The following is a 21404-nucleotide window of genomic DNA, read 5'->3' as shown; positions in this document are numbered from 1 at the left end:
AGAACATTTCTAGGTGAGGACAACAGAGTCAAAAGCTAAAAGCAAACAAATACATAAACCAGATTATCTGGTGCCCAGTCACAAAAGAAGAAACTCACCAGTTGCTCCTCAGGATTGACTCCTGGTTCACAGAGGGCCAAGGGCCTCTCCTGTTCGTCTTCGGGTAAGGATCCATTGAGCAGTAAGGCCTGAATAACCACAAAAGCAGAAAAAAACCTGATTCCCATCAGATGACAGAGTCCAGAGTTGAGCCTGGTAAGCTTATCCCAAGTTGAAATCACAACTGAGCTTCCTCTCAAAATCTCCTAATTTCTGGAGAAATTAGGTAATTTCTGGTCCTTTGATACCTCCAATTTTTCATGTTCAGTCTATCAGGAGTTCTTTTTGTCAGGCCCATGCTTAGGACCCTTTCATCTCTCTGGATGCACCTAAATCCTCTGCTCTGAGGCTCCTTGGCCCCAGTAAATGCTCGAAAACCTAGAACTTTCTGCTCAGAAGTTACATTTCAAACCACAGCTGCTCAAACCGAATTCTACCAACTGGAAAAGGAACTAAAAGCAGTAAGAATTATCCTTCCTTAGAAAAGTTTATTATAATGAATTATTTAAAATACACTTGGGGTGCCTGGCTGGCTCAGTCAGTAGAGCATGAGACTACTGATCTCAGGGTTGTGTACTGGAGCCCCATGTTAGGTGTACAGATTACTAAAAAGTAAAAAAAAAAAAAAAAATAAATAAATAAATAAATAAATAAATAAATAAATAAATAAATAAAAACTTAAAAAATACATTTAGGGATCCCTGGGTGGCGCAGTGGTTTAGCGCCTGCCTTTGGCCCAGGGCGCGATCCTGGAGACCCGGGATCGAATCCCACGTCGGGCTCCCGGTGCATGGAGCCTGCTTCTCCCTCTGTCTATGTCTCTGCCTCTCTCTCTCTGTGTGACTATCATAAATAATAATAAAAAAAAAACATTTAAAGCACTAAGTTGGGTTTGTTGGATTTTTGCTAGTTTTAATAACTCTCCATTTTTACTCCCTTGGGCAACCTGTATACAATTTTTTTTTTTTTTTTTTTTTTTTTTTTACAAAATGCAGTACAGTACTGCAAGTATATTTTCTCTTCCTTATGATCTTAAAATTTTCTATTTTCTAGCTTACTTTAAGAACATGGTATTTAATATATATAACAATCAAAATAAGTGTTAATTAACTGTTTATGTTATCAATAAAGCTTATGGTCAATAGTAGGCTATTAATAGTTAAGTTTTAGGGGCGCCAAAAGGTATACACAGATTTTTGACTGTGCAGAGAGGATTGGTGCCCCTAACCCCAATCCCTATCCCAGTTCTTCAAAGATCAACTGTACTCATAATCTGTAATCTTATTCCTAAAGAAGGCCCCAAAACTGTATTCTTCAGTACTCAAAAACTTGGAACTGCTCGTGCAGGTAGGTATTATGAGACCTATCAGCTCAGTGAAAGATTTAAGAGTCCCCAGTTTATATTTCAATTCTGTCTCAATTCAATCCAGGATTACAGAGGTTAAATTCTATTTCTTTTTCTCTCTCTTTTTTTAAGATTTTATTTATTTATTCATGAGAGACACACACACTCACACAGAGAGAGAGAGAGAGAGAGGCAGAGACACAGAGGAGAAGCAGGCTCCATGCAGGAAGCCTGATGTAGGACTCGATCTGGGACTCCAGGATCACACCCTGGGCTGAGGGCAGGCGCCAAACTGCTGAGCCACCCAGGGATCCCCTAAATCCTATTTCAATAAATATAACACAAACCACAAACGCTGGTATATAAAAACTGTTTAAAATCCAGCCACTGGCTGGTCTAACAAGCGCTAACTAATAATAAAATATTTGCAAATCAAATGAATTTGGTTGTCCCATGGAGTGTGACAAGAGGTATAAGAAGACCGGGCCACAGGGAGCTATGGAACAGCAACCTCATAGAAATACTAACTCTAATGGCAAAGTGTCAGCAGCTCTAACTGAGGCATACTAATAAATCAGAAATTCTGGATGTGGCTTAGCAGGCAACACGCTCATCACTGAAAGAGTTAAGAAGCCCAGTGGATGCTGTGAGCCCCATTGTATTCTATAATGGAACTGAATTCTCATTGTGATCATGTGGCTATGAATTAAAACAACTGTTTGCAGGGAATATTAGGGTTCTGACTTTCTGCCTGTCAGATCTCTTCTTTTTCTGTCTAATCTGCCATAGGATTTCTTCCAGACTGAAAAATGCAAGGCAAACTGAAAGCCCAAACTGATGGGTATCTATGTTCATATAATGCAAATCATCCTGGGAAAAGACCTGGTTGGGTATAATCCCAAAGTCAGCGCACACACAAAATTCCATTAATTAAACCAGTCCTTAATGGAGTGGCAGATAAGAGATCTCAAAGGCAGACATTAAAAAAAACAAAAACAAAAACAAAAAACAAAAAAACAAAGCAAACGGGGAAAAATCAACAACTCTCCTTGGGAACATTCAGGCAGTAAACATTCCTGGAGCCCTTCTCAGCTCCTGGGGCATACATTATGCAAACTGTTTCTCCACAGTACCAATCCCCTTTTTTCTTTAGGAACCCTTTGTGTCCTCACCCTGCTGCTGGCTGGCTGGGAGCACGCCCTCCACCGCCAGCCGGCTGCCAGAGCCACTCACATAATGTGGGCTTTGTTTACGTATCCATAAATATTTGACAATTCAGAAGCAGTGCAGCTCCCAGCACAAACAGAAAGGAATATTCCTAGGCAATTTCAGGGTCACCAGCACACTACAAGGGGGCTCTCCCAAACAGGGGCAGACACAAAGAGATGGGAGGATTGGGGTGGGGGGGTCATTCAAGGTAGGAACCAAGTCAAGTGGGTCAATCGGCCTCTGGGGTAGAATTGCCCAGCTGGCACGAAGGTATAGAAAAGACTGAAGGGCTTTGTTGCTCAAGGGAAACCTCTGTTACCTGATCGTTATGGCTTGGCAGCCGCTTGCAAATGCATCAGGACGGAGCTAAATCCCTTAGCTAGACTCAAATGGAGACCTGCGGGATTACTCTCATGCACTCTTCATGAGAGAATTCCAAGGGAAAAATCCCTGACTGTTCACAGTGCTGTTCTTTGGTGAGGCCCACAGTGCAGGTCAGGGGAGAGACCCACCTACAAGCCAAGAGCTGGACAAAGGGTTTGGTAGGGGTCCAGAAGGGTCCCAGGCTCGCAGAAATCCCAAGAGCTGTGCTGTCAACAAGAGCCCGTAGGCCCATTTAGGAGTACGCACCCATGAAGAGTTTTCTGCTCTTTGAGGACTACTCCCCCTGTCTGAACTCCCCATTCAACTCTGACCTCCTGTGAATCAAAATCAGTTTACTTTCAACTGATACTCAAGACTTAAAAATCATCATCAATGAGTGCACCAAGGATAAGCCACACGGGAAAGGGCTACCTGCAATCCAGATATCATTTTCTTTGCTTCCTCCATTTCTTTCTCTAAATGTTCTTGCTGTTCCAACAGCTGTTCTTCCCATGAGGTCTCCAGATAGGTTCCGGGGCTACCTGGTCGCCAGTCTCGGGAAAACGGAGAGTCTGTCTCTTCTAGGAAAGGAAAGGAGGGAGTATAGTTCATGTTGAAGAAAAGAGTTTCGAGCAGAAAGCGTCACCGTCCTCTGCCTTTCTCAGGTTGGGGTCACCTGCCTTCTGAACCTGTCCTCCCGGCACAAACAGGACTATCCACCAGGTGGGGCTGTGACACATAAAGAACTGGCTAGGAACTCCGCCTCCCTCCTGTTGGGGAAAGCGATGGAACCTTGAAGAAGTAATAAGATTCCCTCCTTGGGAATCTTGGTATGGGACACATAGACCCTATTCTTAATCCTCTGCAACTGGCCTCCCAAAGCTGCAATCTGCCAGGTACAAGAGAGGAGCTAACTACCAGTTGCAATGAAAACCAAATTCTTGTCGGTTGCTGCGGAGCTTCAGAGGGGAGCCTTCGAGTTAATATTCCTTTGACCATTCCGTCATACCGAAGCCCCGTCCACATGTGACACCGTATGAGTCACACATGAAACAAACTAGTGAAAGCACACATGCACAAGCTATTTAATCTTGCTCCTGGTTTTGTTTTATTTTCCGACGTTTATGGTCTCTTTGCTCTGGTTTCCTGGTGTCTATTTTATCCCATCTAATTGTGTGCACGGCCATTAAAAACGCATTATGGAATACAGAAGGGTATAAACTCTCTGAGTAAGCGTCTTCATTCAGAAGCGTGAATGTAATAAGTGTAATTCCTCTGGGTTGCTGGGAAGATTGAATGAAGTAACTTATATGCAGGGCTCCATGGTGCCTGACCCGGAGCACTCACTCAGTAAATGCTTTCCCTCCCCAAGGTCCCAGGAGTTTCTGAATCAGTAACGTGACTAACTCTTTGCTGCTCATTCCAGGGCTAGAGGCAAGAATTTAAGTCGTTTTTGTTTTTGAGGGCTTCAGTTTCATTACAGCCCTTAGAGATGAATAGAACTATCGAAATCACATGCTTTTGCTTCTTTTATGCTTCCCTGTATGTTTATGTAAGAAGAAGGAGAGTAACTGAGAGAGAAGAAGAAGTCTAAACAAAGGGAACCCTTTGTGGTCCTTTCTATAGCCCTCACACCAAAAGCCTGATTAAAAAACAAAACAAAAACAAAACAAAACAAAAAAAAAACAACAAAAAAAAAACAAAAACAAAAAACCCACACAAAAGCCTGATGTAGACCTGCTCTTTATATTTTCACAGGCACCTCAACTCATACTGATCTATTCCTGGTTCAAATTTAAGTCAAGAACTTACTGAAATTATTTCTATAACATAGGAATAATAAAAACAGTTTAGTTGAGTAAGACTTTTGTATTGCCCCAAAGTCACTTCCTAATTCATAGACAGCCAGCAGAGGAACAGCCTGTCTGTGCTGCTGTAAGATTTCTGACAGCTATGATATTGTAAGTGACATTCTGCAAGAAGATAACCACATTCATTGGCTCAAAGGCATCAGAGCCCCCTAGAGCTGACCCTGCATGCACAGGTCACAGAGAGGGAGAGAAGGCCAGGGAATTTATAGGTAGACAGTCAGGACCCCCAAACATTTCAAGACAAGGGCTATACCCTGAGCCAACCCAGGCACACTGACAGTACCTGTTCTGTTCTCTATTCCTTCAGAGGGAATAATCACGAAATCTGCCTTCTCCTCTGACTGGGTTATAATGGATTCGCTCTTGGCACTGTGGATAGGACTGGGTGAAGTCAGGCTGTGATAGAAGGAAAAGTAAGAGAACAATTAGTGTGAACAGTTATTTATTTTTAAAAAGATTTTATATATTTATTTGACAAAGAGAGAGAGAACCAGAGAGCACAAGTGGCGGGAACAGCAGAGGGAGCAAGAGAAGCAGGCTACCTGCTGAGCAGGGCTCCGATTCGGGGCTCGATCCCAGGACCCTGAGATCATAATCTGAGCCGAAGGCAGACGCTTAATGACTGAGCCTCCAGGTGTCCCTGTGAACTGCTGGTTAGAAGCCAACTGTCATAATTTAACCCAGAGACATGTTTTTTATTAACCCTACTGCCCAACACAGTCCCCAGCCCACGGAATGAACGAACATTTGTTGAATGAGTACAGGATGAATTATTGAATGAAAGAATGTTAAAGGAATGAATGACCCAGTCCTAGGAAGTTTTTTCCACAGCAAGGCTGCCTGGAAGCCTAATTCGCAAGGAAGAGATTTACCAGAAGGATGGGTAATCTAGCATCTTACAGAACTCCAAGTTTTGTTTTGTTTGCGCTTTTTTTTTTTTTTTTTTTTTTTTTAACTTACCACCACAACCTGCACCACCACCTGTACCATCACTATCCCTGGGCCCAGATTCAAAGACAGAAAGATATAGTGTGTGTCTTAGCAGCTTTGGGAGCTGGAAGAAAAATCCACTTCCAATCTACTGAAACTCACAGACACAAGCATCACCAGCAGAGTAACACGGCAGATCAGCTCTAGGCTGGTCTCCAGAGAAGGGACTATGCTGAGGTGATTCACGGTGAGGAACTGCTAGTGTGTGGACAGTGCTGGACTGGGCAAAAGGGCAGGGATATATCAACAAGGATCCTACATGACAAGGAAAAGGGGACTCAGAAGGAAATGGGGAAAGATCTGCTAAGGAAAGGGAAAGGTTTACCTGGTTGTACCATCAAAGAGTTATTTAGATCCCTGCTTATACTATTTGCAAACTATCACCACAAACCTCCCAATGATTCTTAGGTTCTCATACAACTATTAGCCTTGGAGGGAACTGCTGTGATTATCAGGGAAGGTGACTTTTAAAGCTGCAGAACAACAGCAAATCTGCGGACAAGATGGGAATGTGAGGCTGGATTTTCCATCTGACAGGGAGAAGGAATCTGAAGAGCCTTTTTTTTCTCTGCACTGCCGCACCTTGAGAATATCAGCTCTGAAACAATCTCAGGGACCCTGGGGTCTCTGGGCCCAGCCCCCTCTCAGGAATTCTTTCCAAATCCATCACCCAGACAACAGTGAAAGTGTCTAGGATGCACTGACCCAATTAATGTGCCCCTGAAGTCTCCCAGGCTAATCCTCACAGCCACGATCAGGAGTTAACATTTTGTCTTCCTAGAGACCAAGAAAAACAAGAGCTGAGCACAAGTGGTTATAGTCAGAGATTTCAAAACCTTGAAAGCCGCCTGAGGACTAGTGTCTCATGCTCCTGGTTGTCCCAAGTTTAAGGGCTTTGGTGGGAATGACCTCACCCAGTGATACATCCTCATCCTTATCAGAACCCCAGAAAAAAATACAAAGTTTTTTGCTTCTTCAAATGAAGGAAAATTGCTTTACCCTATCTAAAGATCTATCACCCCAGCAGGAGGTGGGGGGGTTGTTATAGAGAGGTGGCAAGAAGTGGTATTTAGAAAAGGTCATTGCTTATCCATCTTTCACCACCTGGGCAATCTGGCTTCCAGGCCAACATGAACTAACTGCTGGAAAAGCATTAGTGTCAGGGCTCTCTGTCACCATAAGGAGAATAGATTTATGACCATTCAGGCCTCCGCATTCAGATTCCAACAGAAATGGGGATCCACTTGCAGACAGAGGCCCGTATCAGCTGCTCTTCTTTGAGAAATGATAAAACGACACTTCCTTAGCCGAGAGGTGCTATGGTTGACACGTTCCACTGCCTGCATTTGGCTGGACCACAGTGGGGATGTGTGAGACGCAGGGGGGTGAGGGTGGGAAGAGGAGTGTGAACCTGGGATGCTGGAGAACTGCACGCCTAAAAGCAGAGACGCATGCTCAGCTCCACCTTCTTCCTCTTAAGTGAGTTGTCTCCCATATAAGGGCAGAAGGAGGCGGATGTCTGCACATCCAACCCCACTGGGGGAGTGGCAGAGCAGCCAAAGGAAAACAACATTTTTCTTTCTTGAATTTGAGGCTGCCAGTATGTGAGGCCACAGGGAGGTAAGACCATGAAACTAGGTGGCCAAGTCACAAGATAAAGGACCTGTGGGAGAAAAATCCTGAGGCACATGTCAGAGCAGCAATCTTGCTGCATTCCCCAAGAACCTTATACCAGTGAGGATGGTGCATTCGATCATGTACTTCAGGTCACAGAAAAGTATTTTAATGCTAATTAATTACGTGATTTAGGCTCCCCGAAGAACTCAAAACCCCTATTCTGCAAACAAGTAATGCCCGGCTTGCCATCATAATCCCCTCAAATCAGGGAATTGATTACAAAAACAGTGTGACTGCTACATTTCTTAATTCCCACAGGTCTAACCTCTCTCCAATCTTAGCATCAGACAAACGATCCCCCAGCAAAGTCCAAATGACAGGAAAATCAATCTTTAAAAAATGGGTAATGGGCAACGCGAAAGAGCCCGGGGTCCTCCGGCCGTGCCCTCCCGCAGCGGAGACAGGACAGGGTGAAGGGCCACTCCTCCCTCCCCGCGGCGGGCTCGGCTCCCAAACCCTCCGTGTTGCGCTGCGATCCTCCCGGAGCCGCGCCCCCGGCCATCCCGGTCTGGCCCCGGCCAGCAGCACCCCCGGCCCCCGCGCGGCCCCCGCCCCCGCCCCCGCCCCCGCCCCCATCCCCATCCCCATCCCCATCCCCCCCGGCCGAAGCGGCTCCTGCTCACCATTTGACTTGCGTCCCTCCCATGGTCCCCGTCCTGGCTCCGGCTTCAGCGAGCCTGTTTCCCCGGGCGAGGCGGGCGGCGGGGGGTCACGGGCATGTCTCCGCGCGGGGGCCCCCAGACGCGCTGCCCCGCAGGCCGCCTACCAGAGCCGCCGGCCGCGCCCGCGGAGCCCAGTCGGAAGCGCGGCGAGGCGGGCGGCGAGGCGGGCGGCGAGGCCCCGCGGACCGGGATGCTCCCGGGGGTGAGGCGCGCGGTCCCGGCCGCTCACACGCTGCCGCAGCCCGGCCCGCACGGAAGCCGCCTCCCCTCGCCCGCGGCGGGGCCCCGGCAGCGGCATCGCGGCGGCCGCGCGGCTCCGGCCGTGCCCCCGGGCGCGGGCATCTCACCCCATCGCCGGCCCCGCGCCGCGCCGCCCGTGGCTCCGGCTGCGCGCGGCACCCCTGCCCTGCCCTGCCCTGCCCTGCCCCGCCCCGGCCCTGCCCCTGCCCCGGCCCCGGCCCCGGCCGGCCCCCGCCCCGGCTCCGCGCCGCCTCCGCCCCGCCCCGCCCCTCTCCGCCCCCGCTCCCAGGCTGGCGGCGCGGCGGGACGCGCGGGGCTCAGACCCGGACGGGGGGGGCGAGGGCGGGGCCCGGGCGCCGGGAGGAGCGGGCACCCCGGGCCGCAGACGCCCTTTCTGCGCCGCCGACCCCTCCCTCCCTCGCCGCCCCGAGGTCGCGGCCGGGATCGCCGGCTCCTCGCCGGGGTGGAGACAGCGCCGCCAAGCCCATCCCCTCCCGCCGTCCCCCAGGCCTTGCGAGCCTTCTAGTTTCCCAGCTGGGGACCATTCTGCGTGGACGCGAGGTCACCGAGCCCCGCCGGGGGTCTCCAGGCGCAGGGGGCCGGCCGCCTTTCCCTGCATGGGAGCCACGCCCGGTTCACACTCACGCGGCGGGTCTCCCGGCCTTCCTGGGTCACTGAGCCACGAGGTGGCCTCTCCCCCACCCCCCTTCCCGAGGAAGGCGGGGACGGGCAGAATGTTCCAGAGCCTGCTGGGTCCCGGTGCTCACTGAGGAAAACTCAGGGTGCTGACCCAGCATCCCAAAGAGGTGAGTGAGAGGTCAGCTTAGAAGAAAATGGCAAAAATCAGCAAGGGAATGCGAATTACTACTTGACCCCTCTCCCAGGAAATCTGTCACTGCCTGCCCACTGCAGCCCGAGTTCCAGTGGGTCCCTAATTCACAGTGTCAAAGCTCCTGCCCTAGTCTGAGTTCTCCTGCCAGAAAGCAAGGAAGCAGGTGTTCTCAGGAAGAAATCCAGACTCTCCTTTCTGGCTCGCTCTGGCTCTCTCTCTCTCACTCTCTCTGACTCTCTGACACACACTCTCTCTCTCTCTGGCTCTCTCTCTAACTCTAACTCTGGCAGGCACAAAAGAGTGAAAGGCCTGTAGCCATACAGGAAGCAATACATCTCCTTATACAATGGAACGGCCTTTGATTCTGTACCAAATGATAGTTTAAGCAGCAAGCAAGGAAGAAACGCTTTAGATTCTCATACTAGCACACCTATTGCTTAATGGATACAGGGTTTCCTTTTGGGGTGATGAAAATGCCCTTGATATGGATAGAAGTGATGTCACACAACATGAGGAAGATACTCAATGCCACTGAATGGTACACTTTAAAATGATGAATGGCTAATTTTATGCTATGTGAATTTTATAAATAAAAAAGCAATCTACTAAACGTAAAAATTAATGTTGAGCAAGGTTATCGGTATATTAAAATGCTGGGAAGAATTCCATATGACTGCAATGAATTAAGAAATAGTCTATCAATCTCAGATGGAATTTTATATGGAAAAAACACAGGAGGAAAGAAAACAAATGCACCTAAGATACATACAAGACAAAGAACAACTAGGCTTTACTAGAACAGACTAAGCTGGGTTGAGGTAGGAAAGAAAAGGTCATAAGAGCATAAATTAAATATGATTCAGCAATGAAATGAAGTTAGTAAATAAGCTAACATGATCTGGGGATATATTTTTAGGAGCATGATTTATATGAGCCAGGAAAGTAGTCTTTTCCTGCCACTACACTTGGCATCGATCAGGCTTTTATTAGAGCACTGTGTCCTATTTGGGTCTTTGCACTTGGCTCAAAGAGCTAGAGATGGCCTTTCTGCTAGGGTCCCAAACATCTTACCCCACTCACAGGCATACTAGTCTGCCACAGTTCCTAGCCCTAGAAATGAAAGTTGGAAATGTTCTAATGCTCTCAGACAGCTCTGCTCAGTTTTTTTTCTCTTGTTACAAGCTTGATACAGCCTTCTGGGGCCAGGCTCAGCGACAGTACCATGGAACTGGCTGTCAGAATCGGTGGCTGCCCTAAGGCACAGATATCCGAGCCAGGGCCTGGGCCCTAACAGCTCCTACTCACGCCCCCATGTGGACAAAGCTGAGCAGTGATGCTCAGGCTCAGCACAAAGCTTCCCTGTGTGGGAAACACCCCACCCTCCCTACCTTCCTGCCAGCAAGAAACCGCAAAGCAGTGCTGAAGACTACCCCTTTAAAGTTAACAGAAACCGAGTGAAAGAGAAATGAGTTAGAAGCCTTACTGCCTGTTGTGTTGCTCCTTGAAGCTCAAAACTCGGAGACTTCTCAAGAGTTCAACTTTTAAGCAAGACATTAGAGCTACGGGGCTGACACCACAGTTACCTGGAGCAGCTGGACTCAGACGGGGACCTCTGCTGCCCTTCATACTGCTGTACCAGGGCGCGCACACTCCAGTAGGGATTCTCAATCTCCTCATCCATGCTGTTGTTCCTAAAGGCGGAGGGCACCAGCAAAGGAGAGGGTGTCAGTCCTCAGTTCAGGTCAACTCAATAAGAAAAGACCGATGGCCACTCTGAGGGCACTAAGGGAAGAAAGAGGAGTAAGGCCAAGCCCCTGCCTTAGAGACACCTGACACCCAGTACGGAAGACAGACATAAAACAACTAATTTCACCAATCTCTGCAACACCTAGGGTCCTGCTCTCTCCCAGCAGACATACAATCCCCACAATGTTTCCTGCTGTGAGTCTTCAGGACAAGTTGGCTTTAGGATATGTTCTAGAGAGAGACTCCCCCAGATGACTTGGAACATTGCTCCCACATATCTCCCAGTGAAGAAAACCCACTGTGCCAAAGGCATATATTTAAATCCTGGGCACCAGAACAAAAAAATTACAAATATGATTCCTTTACTTTCCACTAACTGCAAAGTAAACATCTCTCTTAAAAGGGCTTTTCTCATTTGGAGTGTCCTCTCTGACCCATACTTTATGCTTTTTTCTGCAATGCAGGGCTCTTGAGATGATACACATCCATCTATCTCACGGTATCATTCACCATGAGAGATCAGAGAGAGGAACAAGTTCCCATCCCCAGATTTCTGCCCTTACCTCTGTCTGTATCGAAAGACATCCCGTCCTGACCGTGACATGTCATGACACACATCAGCCAGAGCGGCAGCTGCTCCCTGGGCCACAGCAGTGGCACAGTGTGGTTGGTGACTCTGCAGAGGGGCTCTGGAGTCCCGTCCTTGGCTCACTGTCCTGCTGGAGCCAGGTTTGAAATGAGCTGCTAAGGCAAGGACCAGCCTCATGATAGACTTCAGGTTTCCTTCCACAATATCTGAGAGACAGAACAGACCCAGAGGTCCTAAGAGGGAGGCACAGGGTTCATTCATTTAACACATATTTGCTAGTGATACTGGTCTCTTCGTCCTCACAAAGCCATGTTCAATAGGAAGACAGAACATGTAAAAGCAATTATAATAAAGTATGGTGATGTGTAATGTTAGAAGTACAGGACTCTCCGGGAGCACAAAGTTAGGTCATCTTGTCCAGTCTAGAGGGCTCAAGTAGATTCCTAGGGGAAGTAAACTTAAAACTGAGACTTGACTGACAAATAGTGGTTCATCAAGTGAAGGAGGAGAAGGAAAGAATATTCCAAGAAGAGGGAACAGCAGGTGTGATGGTCTAGAAGTGAGAGAGAGCATGGCATGTGAGAGCCGTGCTGTCCAGTATGGGAGCCATGAGCCACATGAGGCTTCTGAGCACTAAAAGGGTATAGTCTGAATTGAAATGTGCTAGAAGAACAGTACTTAGCACCAAAAAAAAAAAAGTCAGATTGAAACATATCTCATTAGACTTAGTATAAAAAGTAGAATGCACAACATCTCATTATTAGCTTTTACATGGATCACATACTCCACTGATGATATTTTGGATATACTTGGTTAAATAAAATGTATTATTAAAATTAGTTTCTCTCATTTCCCTTTTTTGGTAAATGTAGCTATTAGAAACTTTTAAGTTATGTCTATGAGACTCGCATTATATTTCTGTGGCATGGCTCTGTCACAGAGCCATTGAAAAACGCACAGCACAGCTAGGGCTCAGAGTACAGGGGGAGAGGGTGAAGGGCAAGGCCACAGGCAGTGAAGTCAGAGGTCAAGTCAGAAAGGCCACAGCAAGCCACAGGAAGGACTTTGGATTTCCCCCTAAGGACCTGCAGGCACAGAGCAGTGGCATGAACTCATGTCTTCCCAGAAAGATCATTATGGCTGCCGTGTGGAGAGCAGAGGGGGGTGGACAAAACTCCCCCTAATTAGCCGGGAAACTAATTAGGAAGCTGTTGCACTTCTCCAGGTAAACGACAATGATGTCCTCCACTGCAGTATTCCCTCAAAATAGCTAAGTTTAATGGGCCAGATCCCCAAGCCCACCCCTCAGGGGGACCAGAGCAGCAATATTATGGCACTCTAAATTTTGCCCTAGAAAAAAAAGAAGAATGCACGCAAAAAACAATGTGATAGGTCTGGTGAAAGTTAAACTAAGGAATGGGTGAAATTCTATCTTTTTAGTGTCATGGCATTGCAAATATGCCTGATACTTTCTACAGGGCATTCTCACTGGTACATACAGTATCTGCCCCACCTGAATGATCCCAACACAGAGAACACCAATAATCCAATGTGGAAGGAAAGCTCCCTCCCACCCCCATTCTCATCAGAGCCACAGGCAATCAGACCCAGAAACTGAAGCTGAAATAGAACCAGATCTACAATCATTTTTAGAGAAACAGCGGGAAGGCCAGAGAGCCTGGGGCTCAGTGAAGACACCTGAACAATGGCTTCCTTGTAGCTGCGTTCATTATGGAAGAGAAGTGTTCTCTTCTGGCCATGCAGTTACAACAGAGGGGATGTACAGAGGCCCCAGAGCCCCTTTCATCTTGCCTGAAATATTCCGTGATATAAAAAAAAAAAAAAAAGCTATAAAATATTTTTCTTCTAGAAAACTGGATGGAAAAAATATAGCTATTATGATTTGAAATAACGCTTGGGCATGAAACCGAAGGAACTTGAAAAACATAATCTATCTTCATTTTTGATTACTTAAATGAGATATTCTAAGGCTAATATCCCAATCTTGTTATTTCTACTCTATTTTCATACATACACTCAGCCAAACTGTTATTCAATAGAGAATGTCTATCTCCACCCAGATTTTCAATGATCACCCTGTCCCAAGAGGGTAACTCTCTTTATGGAAAAATGATATGAGACCATGGGCCTAATCCTATTGCAGTCTACTCAGAACCGTTGGCTATACAATGGATGGTTCTTCCGAGGCTCATAATCCCTGAGTAAAGCTGAGTATACTCATCCCCCAAAGACATGACAAAGCACTGACCTTTAGCTGAAGTCTGGTGCATTCGAATCTTTTTAGAGGCCACAAACTGTAGCACTTTCTCCACATTATTCTTCATTTCCTGTTGGTTACTGGGACTCAGCTGTACCCCATTCAGTTTTTCTCCTGCTGTTAAAAGAGAGAAAACATATAAAAGATATAGGGAGGAACACTATCAAAGTTTCATAATAGCCAGATACCAAGAAAGGGAATATTTGATGTAAATGAGAAGATTATATATAATTATGCAAGTGAGTTAAGCCTTGGTGCTTGTAATTTGGATGGGGAATAAGAAAGTAAAAGCCTTTTGGAGGGTCTTCAAATTTTCAAAGCTAAATGCAGGAGGCTGTGAAATGACTGTGTGTGCACTTATTCACTCAGCAAATACTCATTGAGCACCCGCTGTGTCCCAAGCACTGTTCTGGGCACCAGTGAAACAGCAATGAACAAGATGGACAAAGTCCCTCCCATTGCAGAGGTCATATCTCTAGGGATGACAAATGACCGAGCTAACCAGTACACGTGTAATATAATTTCAGGTGGTGAAAAGGGCTATGAGGAAAAACAAACAGGAGTAGAATCATGGCCTCCCTGATACTGTATTTGGGCAGAGACTTGAATAAAATAAGAGATGTTAAGATTTGATGAGGAAGCATCCCAGCCTGAGGAATCACAGGTACAAATGCCAGGGTAGAAATGAGTTCAGCTTATCCGAGGAAGAACTACAAGCCCAGTGTGGCTGGAGTGGAGAGAGAGGAGGGAGCCAAGTCCTAGAAGAAGGTAGGCAGGTAAGCAGAGCCAGGACATTTAAGGGTCTATGGACCAGAGAAAAGAGCTGGAATTTTATTGAGTGTAATGTGAAGCCAAAGGAGAGTCTGAGGCAAGGGACTTACAGGATCTGTGTTTTTAGAAGTTGACTATATATGGACTCAGCTTATGTAGAGAGGAAACAGGGAGATTAGTTAGAAAATCAAACTAGCCAAAGTAAGGGATAATGATGGTTCTGGGCTTGACTGGAAAAGGCTGACAGGTGAGAAGTCAGATGTTGGGTGAAACTTTAACACAGAGTAGATAGCACAAATGAAGGGTATAATATATGATATGAAGAAAAGAGAATAATGAAGGACAGCTTCCAAGCGTTCTGTGTTAATGGCTGGGTGAATGGTATCGTCATGTGTTACTTCAGTGAAGAAACTGGAGGATGGAGGAATTGGGAGGCAGAAGGTTACCCAAAGCTCTGCTGCACTTTAGACATCCGGGTGGCACGTTGAGCACAAAGTTGATATTTATGTCTCAAACTCAAAGACAAGTTTAGGGCTAACAATATAGATATGGGAAGAGATCACTTGGGGACAGAGAAACACGAGGGTTACAGACTGAATGTAGAGGACCTCAACATTTAGAGATCAAAAAGGAGAAAAGCCAGGGGTGCTGGGGTGGCTCAGCTGGTTGGGTGTCTGCCTTCAGCTTGGATCATGACCCCAGGTCCCAGGACCAAGTGCCAAATCAGCTTTCCTGCTCCACAGGGAACCTGCTTCTCCTTCTGTCTGCTTCTCCCCCTGCTTGTGCTCTCTCTTTTTCAAATAAATAAATAAAATCTTAAAAAAAAAAAAAAAAAGGAGAAAAGCCAGCAGCGCAAACAGGGGGAGCCAGTGAAGAAGGAGGGTCCTGGAAGCCAAGCAATGAGAGTGTCTGAAGGAGGAGGGACAAACTGTGTCAAGTTCTGCTAAACTGAATAAAATGGAGACTGAGGCCGAGCCACTGGATTTGATAAGGCAAAGGTTGTGACCTTGATGCAAGCAGTTTCAGTGGAATAGTGGGATCAAAAGCCTGATGATGAGGACATGTTAAAGAAAGACTGAGGAATAAGATAGTGAATTCAGTGAATTTTTCCATATAGCAAAGTCACAATAAAATCCAGCATTTAAGAATGTGGGTTTTGGGAAACCAAGAATACATATTCATATTGCTTGTAGATGCACAGAACGTCTGAAAAGAAATGCAAGAAACTGCTAACACTGGTCCCTTCCAGAAAGAACACGTCACTGGTGCGGGTGGAAAAAAGGCTTTTACATACTTTTGTGACTTCTGCATTTTCTATCTGACTATATTTTCAAGTATAATTGATTCAAATCAGTGAAAACTAAGGTTTAAAATGAACTTTGGGGGCAGCCCCGGTGGCACAGCGGTTTAGCGCCGCCTGCAGCCCAGGGTGTGATCTGGAGACCCTGAATCGAGTCCCACATCAGGCTCTCTGCATGGAGCCTGCTTCTCCCTCTGCCTGTGTCTCTGCCTCTCTCTCTTTCTCTGCATCTCTATGAATAAATAAATAAAATCTTAAAAATTAAAATAAAACGAAATAAAATGAACTTTGGGGGACGCCTGGGTAGCTCAATGGTTGAGTGTCTGTCTTTGGTTTGAATTGTGATCCTAGGGTCCTGGGATCAAGGCCCGCATCAGGTTCCCCTAAAGGAGGCTGCTTGTCCCTCTGCCTATGTCTCTGCCTCTCTCTGTATCTCTCATGAATAAATAAAACCTTTTAAACATAAATAAATAAAAATAGATGAACATTGGAATTAAAGCAGGTCTAGCTTTGTGCCTCTGCTTTGCCACATACAGTTACGTAGCCTTGGAAAGTCGAACCCCTAGGACTAGATTGGGTGCCTCCATCTACCCATGTGCTCCTCTTTGTCCTTTCCCCATCAGAGTCCTAAGTACAAGAATGGAATTGACTTCACTTTCCAGTCTTTCCAACTAGATAGGAATACTCCTGAGAGGATAGACTGTGCTCATAATCACATTCCCGGAGCATAATACAGTGCCTGCACACAGAATTTGTTGAGTCATAAATAAATGAATTAACATTGGTTGAGTATGTTAAACCTTCTACACTTCCATTTCCACATATTACAAAGAAGCAGCAAACTGGTCTGAAGGGCGCATGGAGGATAAAGAAGGCATGTTCTGGCTTATGCTGGCATCAGAGTCCAGGGTCAACTGACCAACAATCTCGATGAGATATGCCAGGATCACCCCATCCCGAAGATCCTGTCGCAGGTCCTGCACCGGCTTCACCGCTGGCCTCTTCTTGAGCTGTGCATTCACCCAGGCCACGTACGCCTGTAGCTGTTGCTGGAAAATCAAAGGTGGAAATAAGACAAAGGTTGCATATTATTCTTATCCTTTGCCCCACACCTTCTAGGGCAGCATTTGAGAATGGGCTATGGTGGGAAATCTACATCCAGAGGGAGGAGGAGGTTTCAAGGGAATAAAGAAGAAAGATGATCAGAAATGGAATGTGTTCTAAAAATCTCTAGTTTAATGCTAGCCATCAGGGAAAGCTAACCACTGACTTGGTGGCAATGTAGACACAGATAAGCAGATGAGTGTCTCAAGGACTATGGACTCCTGCTTTGCCTGTGTTTTCTCTGTTGACCAGGGATGAGGACCAGCCAAGAAACGCAGCCAGTTTTCAGGTGTAATCACTGCTGCCAGCAACCCACTGTGCTTCCCAGGAACAATCACTCATGTCTACAATGCACAAGGGACAGTGATACTCAGAAGGCAGGTATTGGGGAACCAGGAATAAACAGCAAAACTGCTCAGAACCACCTCTGCCATCACTACATTCTTCACAATGAGACTTAAGTGCAATCATCTTAGAGTCAATGCAAGATTTATTCTCCTGAGTCCATAATCCTGGGAATGCTACACAGTTAGTGATAATCTGTGCTTTATACTGCCAAAGAGGATCCAGTTGCCTAAAACCTGCACAAAGAAGGAAAAGAAAGGCTTTGGTAAGCAGTGCCCTAAAGACGTGGGCAGGCGGAAGGGAGAACTTTCACTTATTGTGAGACTAAGCTAGACAGTATCATCAGAAGTCTGATGGACATATAACTCATCCCAGCCCTTGGATAATCTTACGCCTTCCATGTTGTGCCTTACACAAAACTTGCATTCAGGTGTTTATTCTGATTATGCATTTGTTCTGAAGAAGGGCACTAAATATCAAAATGGCACATGAATAATGGCCCAGAAGCAGCAGCAGGTCTGTTGGGTTTCTGCCGAAGCCCAAGACCCTGAATCCTAAAAATCAGGCTCAGAGGCTAACAGTATTAAGTTACAATCTGGTTAAAGAACAGTTGATTTTGGGATCCCTGGGTGGCGCAGCGGTTTAGCGCCTGCCTTTGGCCCAGGGCGTGATCCTGGAGACCCGGGATCGAGTCCCACGTCGGGCTCCCGGTGCATGGAGCCTGCTTCTCCCTCTGCCTATGTCTCTGCCTCTCTCTCTCTCACTGTGTGGCTATCATAAATAAATAAAAATTAAAAAAAAAACAGTTGATTTCTAAGCCACAAGTACTCTGTCAATGAAATGATGCTGGAAATTACTCACTGGCTGCTCCCTGAGCTTAAATTAAATCTTCATTATTTTCTCTGTGTCGATTTGTGGGAATAAATGAAGTCTCTGCAAGACAGTACTAAGGGAATAATCTATCAGCTGCTGGCAAACTGTAGAAGTGCAGCATCAGCAAGGTAGTGGGAGGAAGAACTTAATACATACATGAAGTATACACTATTTTTGGTGTTTGATGTATGTTTTATTGTGTTGATGAATGTACCTGAAACAGGACCTGCCACACAGTTGATGTCATTATTATTTTCATCATTATTATCATGTAATTAATTCTCACAAAAGCATTGAAGGGTCAGTATCCTCTCCATTCTATGAATGAAGTTCAGAGAAGTTATAGAACTTCCCCAATGTCCCCAGCTAGGATGTGGTATACATGGTATTGAAACACAGTAAATGTAGTCTAAGCATTGACGAAGGGCTTTGTGCTAACCAACTCACTCCACAGAACAGGGGAGGCTGCACCTCTGCCTGATATGGGCCAGACTCCTGCCCAAGCTCTGCTCCTTTTTTTCCTACTCCTCAGCCACAGCACCCTGGGAGGCAGACCAGTCAGGCACAGGGCCCCTCCATAGTAAACCATGCTGCTCTGGGGAAAAGGAGTTAAGACCAAAAAAGGCATTTAGGGTAACAGCTGGGATCTGACTACCTGGCCAACATATAAACTTCTAACCAAAAGAATATCCAATAGAAAAAGGACAGTCTCTTCAACAAATGGGTGTTGGGAAAATTGGACAGCACCATGCAGAAGAATAAAACTGGACCATTTTCTTACACCATACAAAAATAAATTCAAAATGGATGAAAGACTTCAAAATCCTCGAGGAGAACATAGGCAGCAACCTCTTCGACCTTGGCCACAGCAACGTCTTGCTAAATACATCTCCAAAGCCATGAGAAACAAAAGCAAAAACGAACTACTGGGACTTCATCAAGATAAAAAGCTTTTGTACAGCAAAGGGAACGGTCAATAAAACTAAAAGGCAACCTAGGGAATGGAAGAAGATATTTGCAAATTACATATAAGATAAAGGGCTAGTATCCAAAATCTATAAAGAACTTACAAACTCAACACCCAAAAAACAAATAATCCAGTCAAGAAATGGGCAGAAGACATGAACAGACACTTCTCCAAAGAAGACATACAAATGGCCAACAGACACATGAAAAAATGTTCCACATCACTTGGCATCAGGGAATACAAATCAAAACTACAATGTGATACCACTTTATACCAATCAGAATGGCTAAAATTAAAAAGTCAGGAAACAAAAAATGTTAGCAAGGATGCAGAGAAAGGGGAAACTTCTTACACTGCTGGTGGGAATGCAAACTGGTACAGCCACTCTGGAAAACAGTATGGAGGTTCCTCAAGAAGTTAAAAATAGAGCTACCCTGCGACCCAGCAATTGCACTACTAGGTATTTATCCCAAAGATACAAACATAGTGATCCAAAGGGGCACCTGCACCCCAATGTTTATAGCAGCAATGTCCACAATAGCCAAACTGTGGAAAGAGACCAGATGTCCATGGACAGATGAACGGATAAAGAAGATGTCCTCTATACATACAAAGGAATATTACTCAGCCATCAGAAAGGATGAATCCCTACCATTTACATCAACGTGGATGGAACTGGAAGATATTATGCTGACCAAGATGAGTCAGTCAGACACAGACAATGATCAGATGGTTTCACTCGTGTGGAATATAAGAAACAGTGCAGCGGATAATAGGGGAAGGGAGGGAAAACTGAATGGGAAGTGATCAGAGAGGGAGACAAACCATGAGAGACTCTTAATTCTAGGAAACAAACAGGGTTGGGGGAGGGGAGGTAGGTAGAGGGATGGGGTAACTGGGTGATGGGCATTAGGGGGGCATGTGATGGGATGAGCACTGGGTATTATAGGCAACTGATGAATTACTGAACTCTACATCTGAAACTAATGATATACTTACTATATGTTGGCTAACTTAATTTAAATGATAATTTAAAAACCTCCTAACCAAGCTTCCTATACCTAGTATCATCTTCAACCCACCCTCCACACATTCCTGCTTCAAATCCTTCACTGGCTTCTCTTATCCTCAAGATAAAATCCAACCCCCTTAGCTGCATTTAGTCTGTCGTGTGCTGGCCGCTACCTCTTCTTCAATTTTACTCACTACCCTCCCCTTGGTGGGGCACATTTCAGTTCATCCAAACCATGCACAGTACCCCAAACACACTGAGCTTTCCAGCCACGTCCCCTCCCTGAGCCTGGTGCCTCCTCTTAAGGCTCAGCTCAAGCATCAGCTTTTCCAGGAAGCCTTCCCTGTCCTTCCTGCACACCTCAGCTCTGATCTCCCTGAGGATGTCTGGTGTCACACAGGGCTCTGACAGCACTAGCCCACCTGAGCCCATACTTTGGGGGTTGGAAGGAGTGGCAAAGGCGACAGTGAGCTCAAAAGAGCTCAGGTCTGAACTATGCTCTACACAGGGAGTAGAGCATAGTTTTAGAATTATTGGACTTTAGAGTAACAGGTACACGACAAATATTTGAGCCAGTGAATCATTTGTCACAGTTCATCAGGCCAAGACTTAAATGACTGAAAAGATTAATAATGCAGGGGCAGAGGAGCACAAATGGTTTACATTAAGCCAAGATCATTATTACTTGAGTAACTAAAGCCTTCTGTTGGCTTTTTTTTTTTTTTAAGATTTTATTTATGTATTCATGAGAGACACACAGAGAGAGGCAGAAACAGGTAGAGGGAGAAGCAGGCTCTATGCAGGAAGCCTGATGTGGGACTCAATCCTGGTACCCCGGGGTCATGCCCTGAGCTGAAGGAGAATGCTCAACCACTGAGATCAAGAGTCACACACTCCACCAAAGGGGCCAGCCAGGCACCACTCTGCTAGGTCCCATGAACACACTCTCCCTGACACTAATCTGCCGGGGAAGTTTTACTGCATTTTTTCTGTTAATTGGAAACTGAGAATCAAAAACAGTGATCTAACTTGTTCCGGGTCACTCAGACAGTAACCATGACTATGAAATTCTAACTCCTGCCAGTGTTCTTTTCACTGGACCACACTACCACCCAAATAAATTCATCCCCA

The 21404-nt window shown here is 46.0% G+C and overlaps 1 protein-coding gene across 11 annotated transcripts in view; it reads right to left on the bottom strand.

Moving 5' to 3' along the window:
• The window catches only part of DIXDC1 (DIX domain containing 1), a 71446-nt gene that overhangs the window by 22490 nt on the left and 27552 nt on the right, over nucleotides 1-21404 (bottom strand). For 6 of the 11 annotated variants that reach the window (XM_072821967.1, XM_072821970.1, XM_072821969.1 and 3 more), the window contains 7 exons: nucleotides 16892-17021; nucleotides 13893-14018; nucleotides 11598-11829; nucleotides 10872-10979; nucleotides 5171-5283; nucleotides 3449-3597; nucleotides 99-188 (listed from right to left, as the gene is read on the bottom strand). In XM_072821967.1, the coding sequence (XP_072678068.1) occupies nucleotides 99-188; nucleotides 3449-3597; nucleotides 5171-5283; nucleotides 10872-10979; nucleotides 11598-11829; nucleotides 13893-14018; nucleotides 16892-17021 (948 nt within the window). Of the gene's footprint in view, nucleotides 1-98; nucleotides 189-3448; nucleotides 3598-5170; nucleotides 5284-8177; nucleotides 8348-10867; nucleotides 10980-11597; nucleotides 11830-13892; nucleotides 14019-16891; nucleotides 17022-21404 lie in introns of those variants that run through there. The other 5 variants (XM_072821971.1, XM_072821968.1, XM_072821972.1 and 2 more) reach the window with 4 other exon arrangements.

Source organism: Canis lupus, chromosome 3 (assembly GCF_048164855.1).
Source record: "Canis lupus baileyi chromosome 3, mCanLup2.hap1, whole genome shotgun sequence".
NCBI lineage: Eukaryota > Metazoa > Chordata > Mammalia > Carnivora > Canidae > Canis > Canis lupus.
This window is presented reverse-complemented; position numbering and strand designations above follow the sequence as displayed.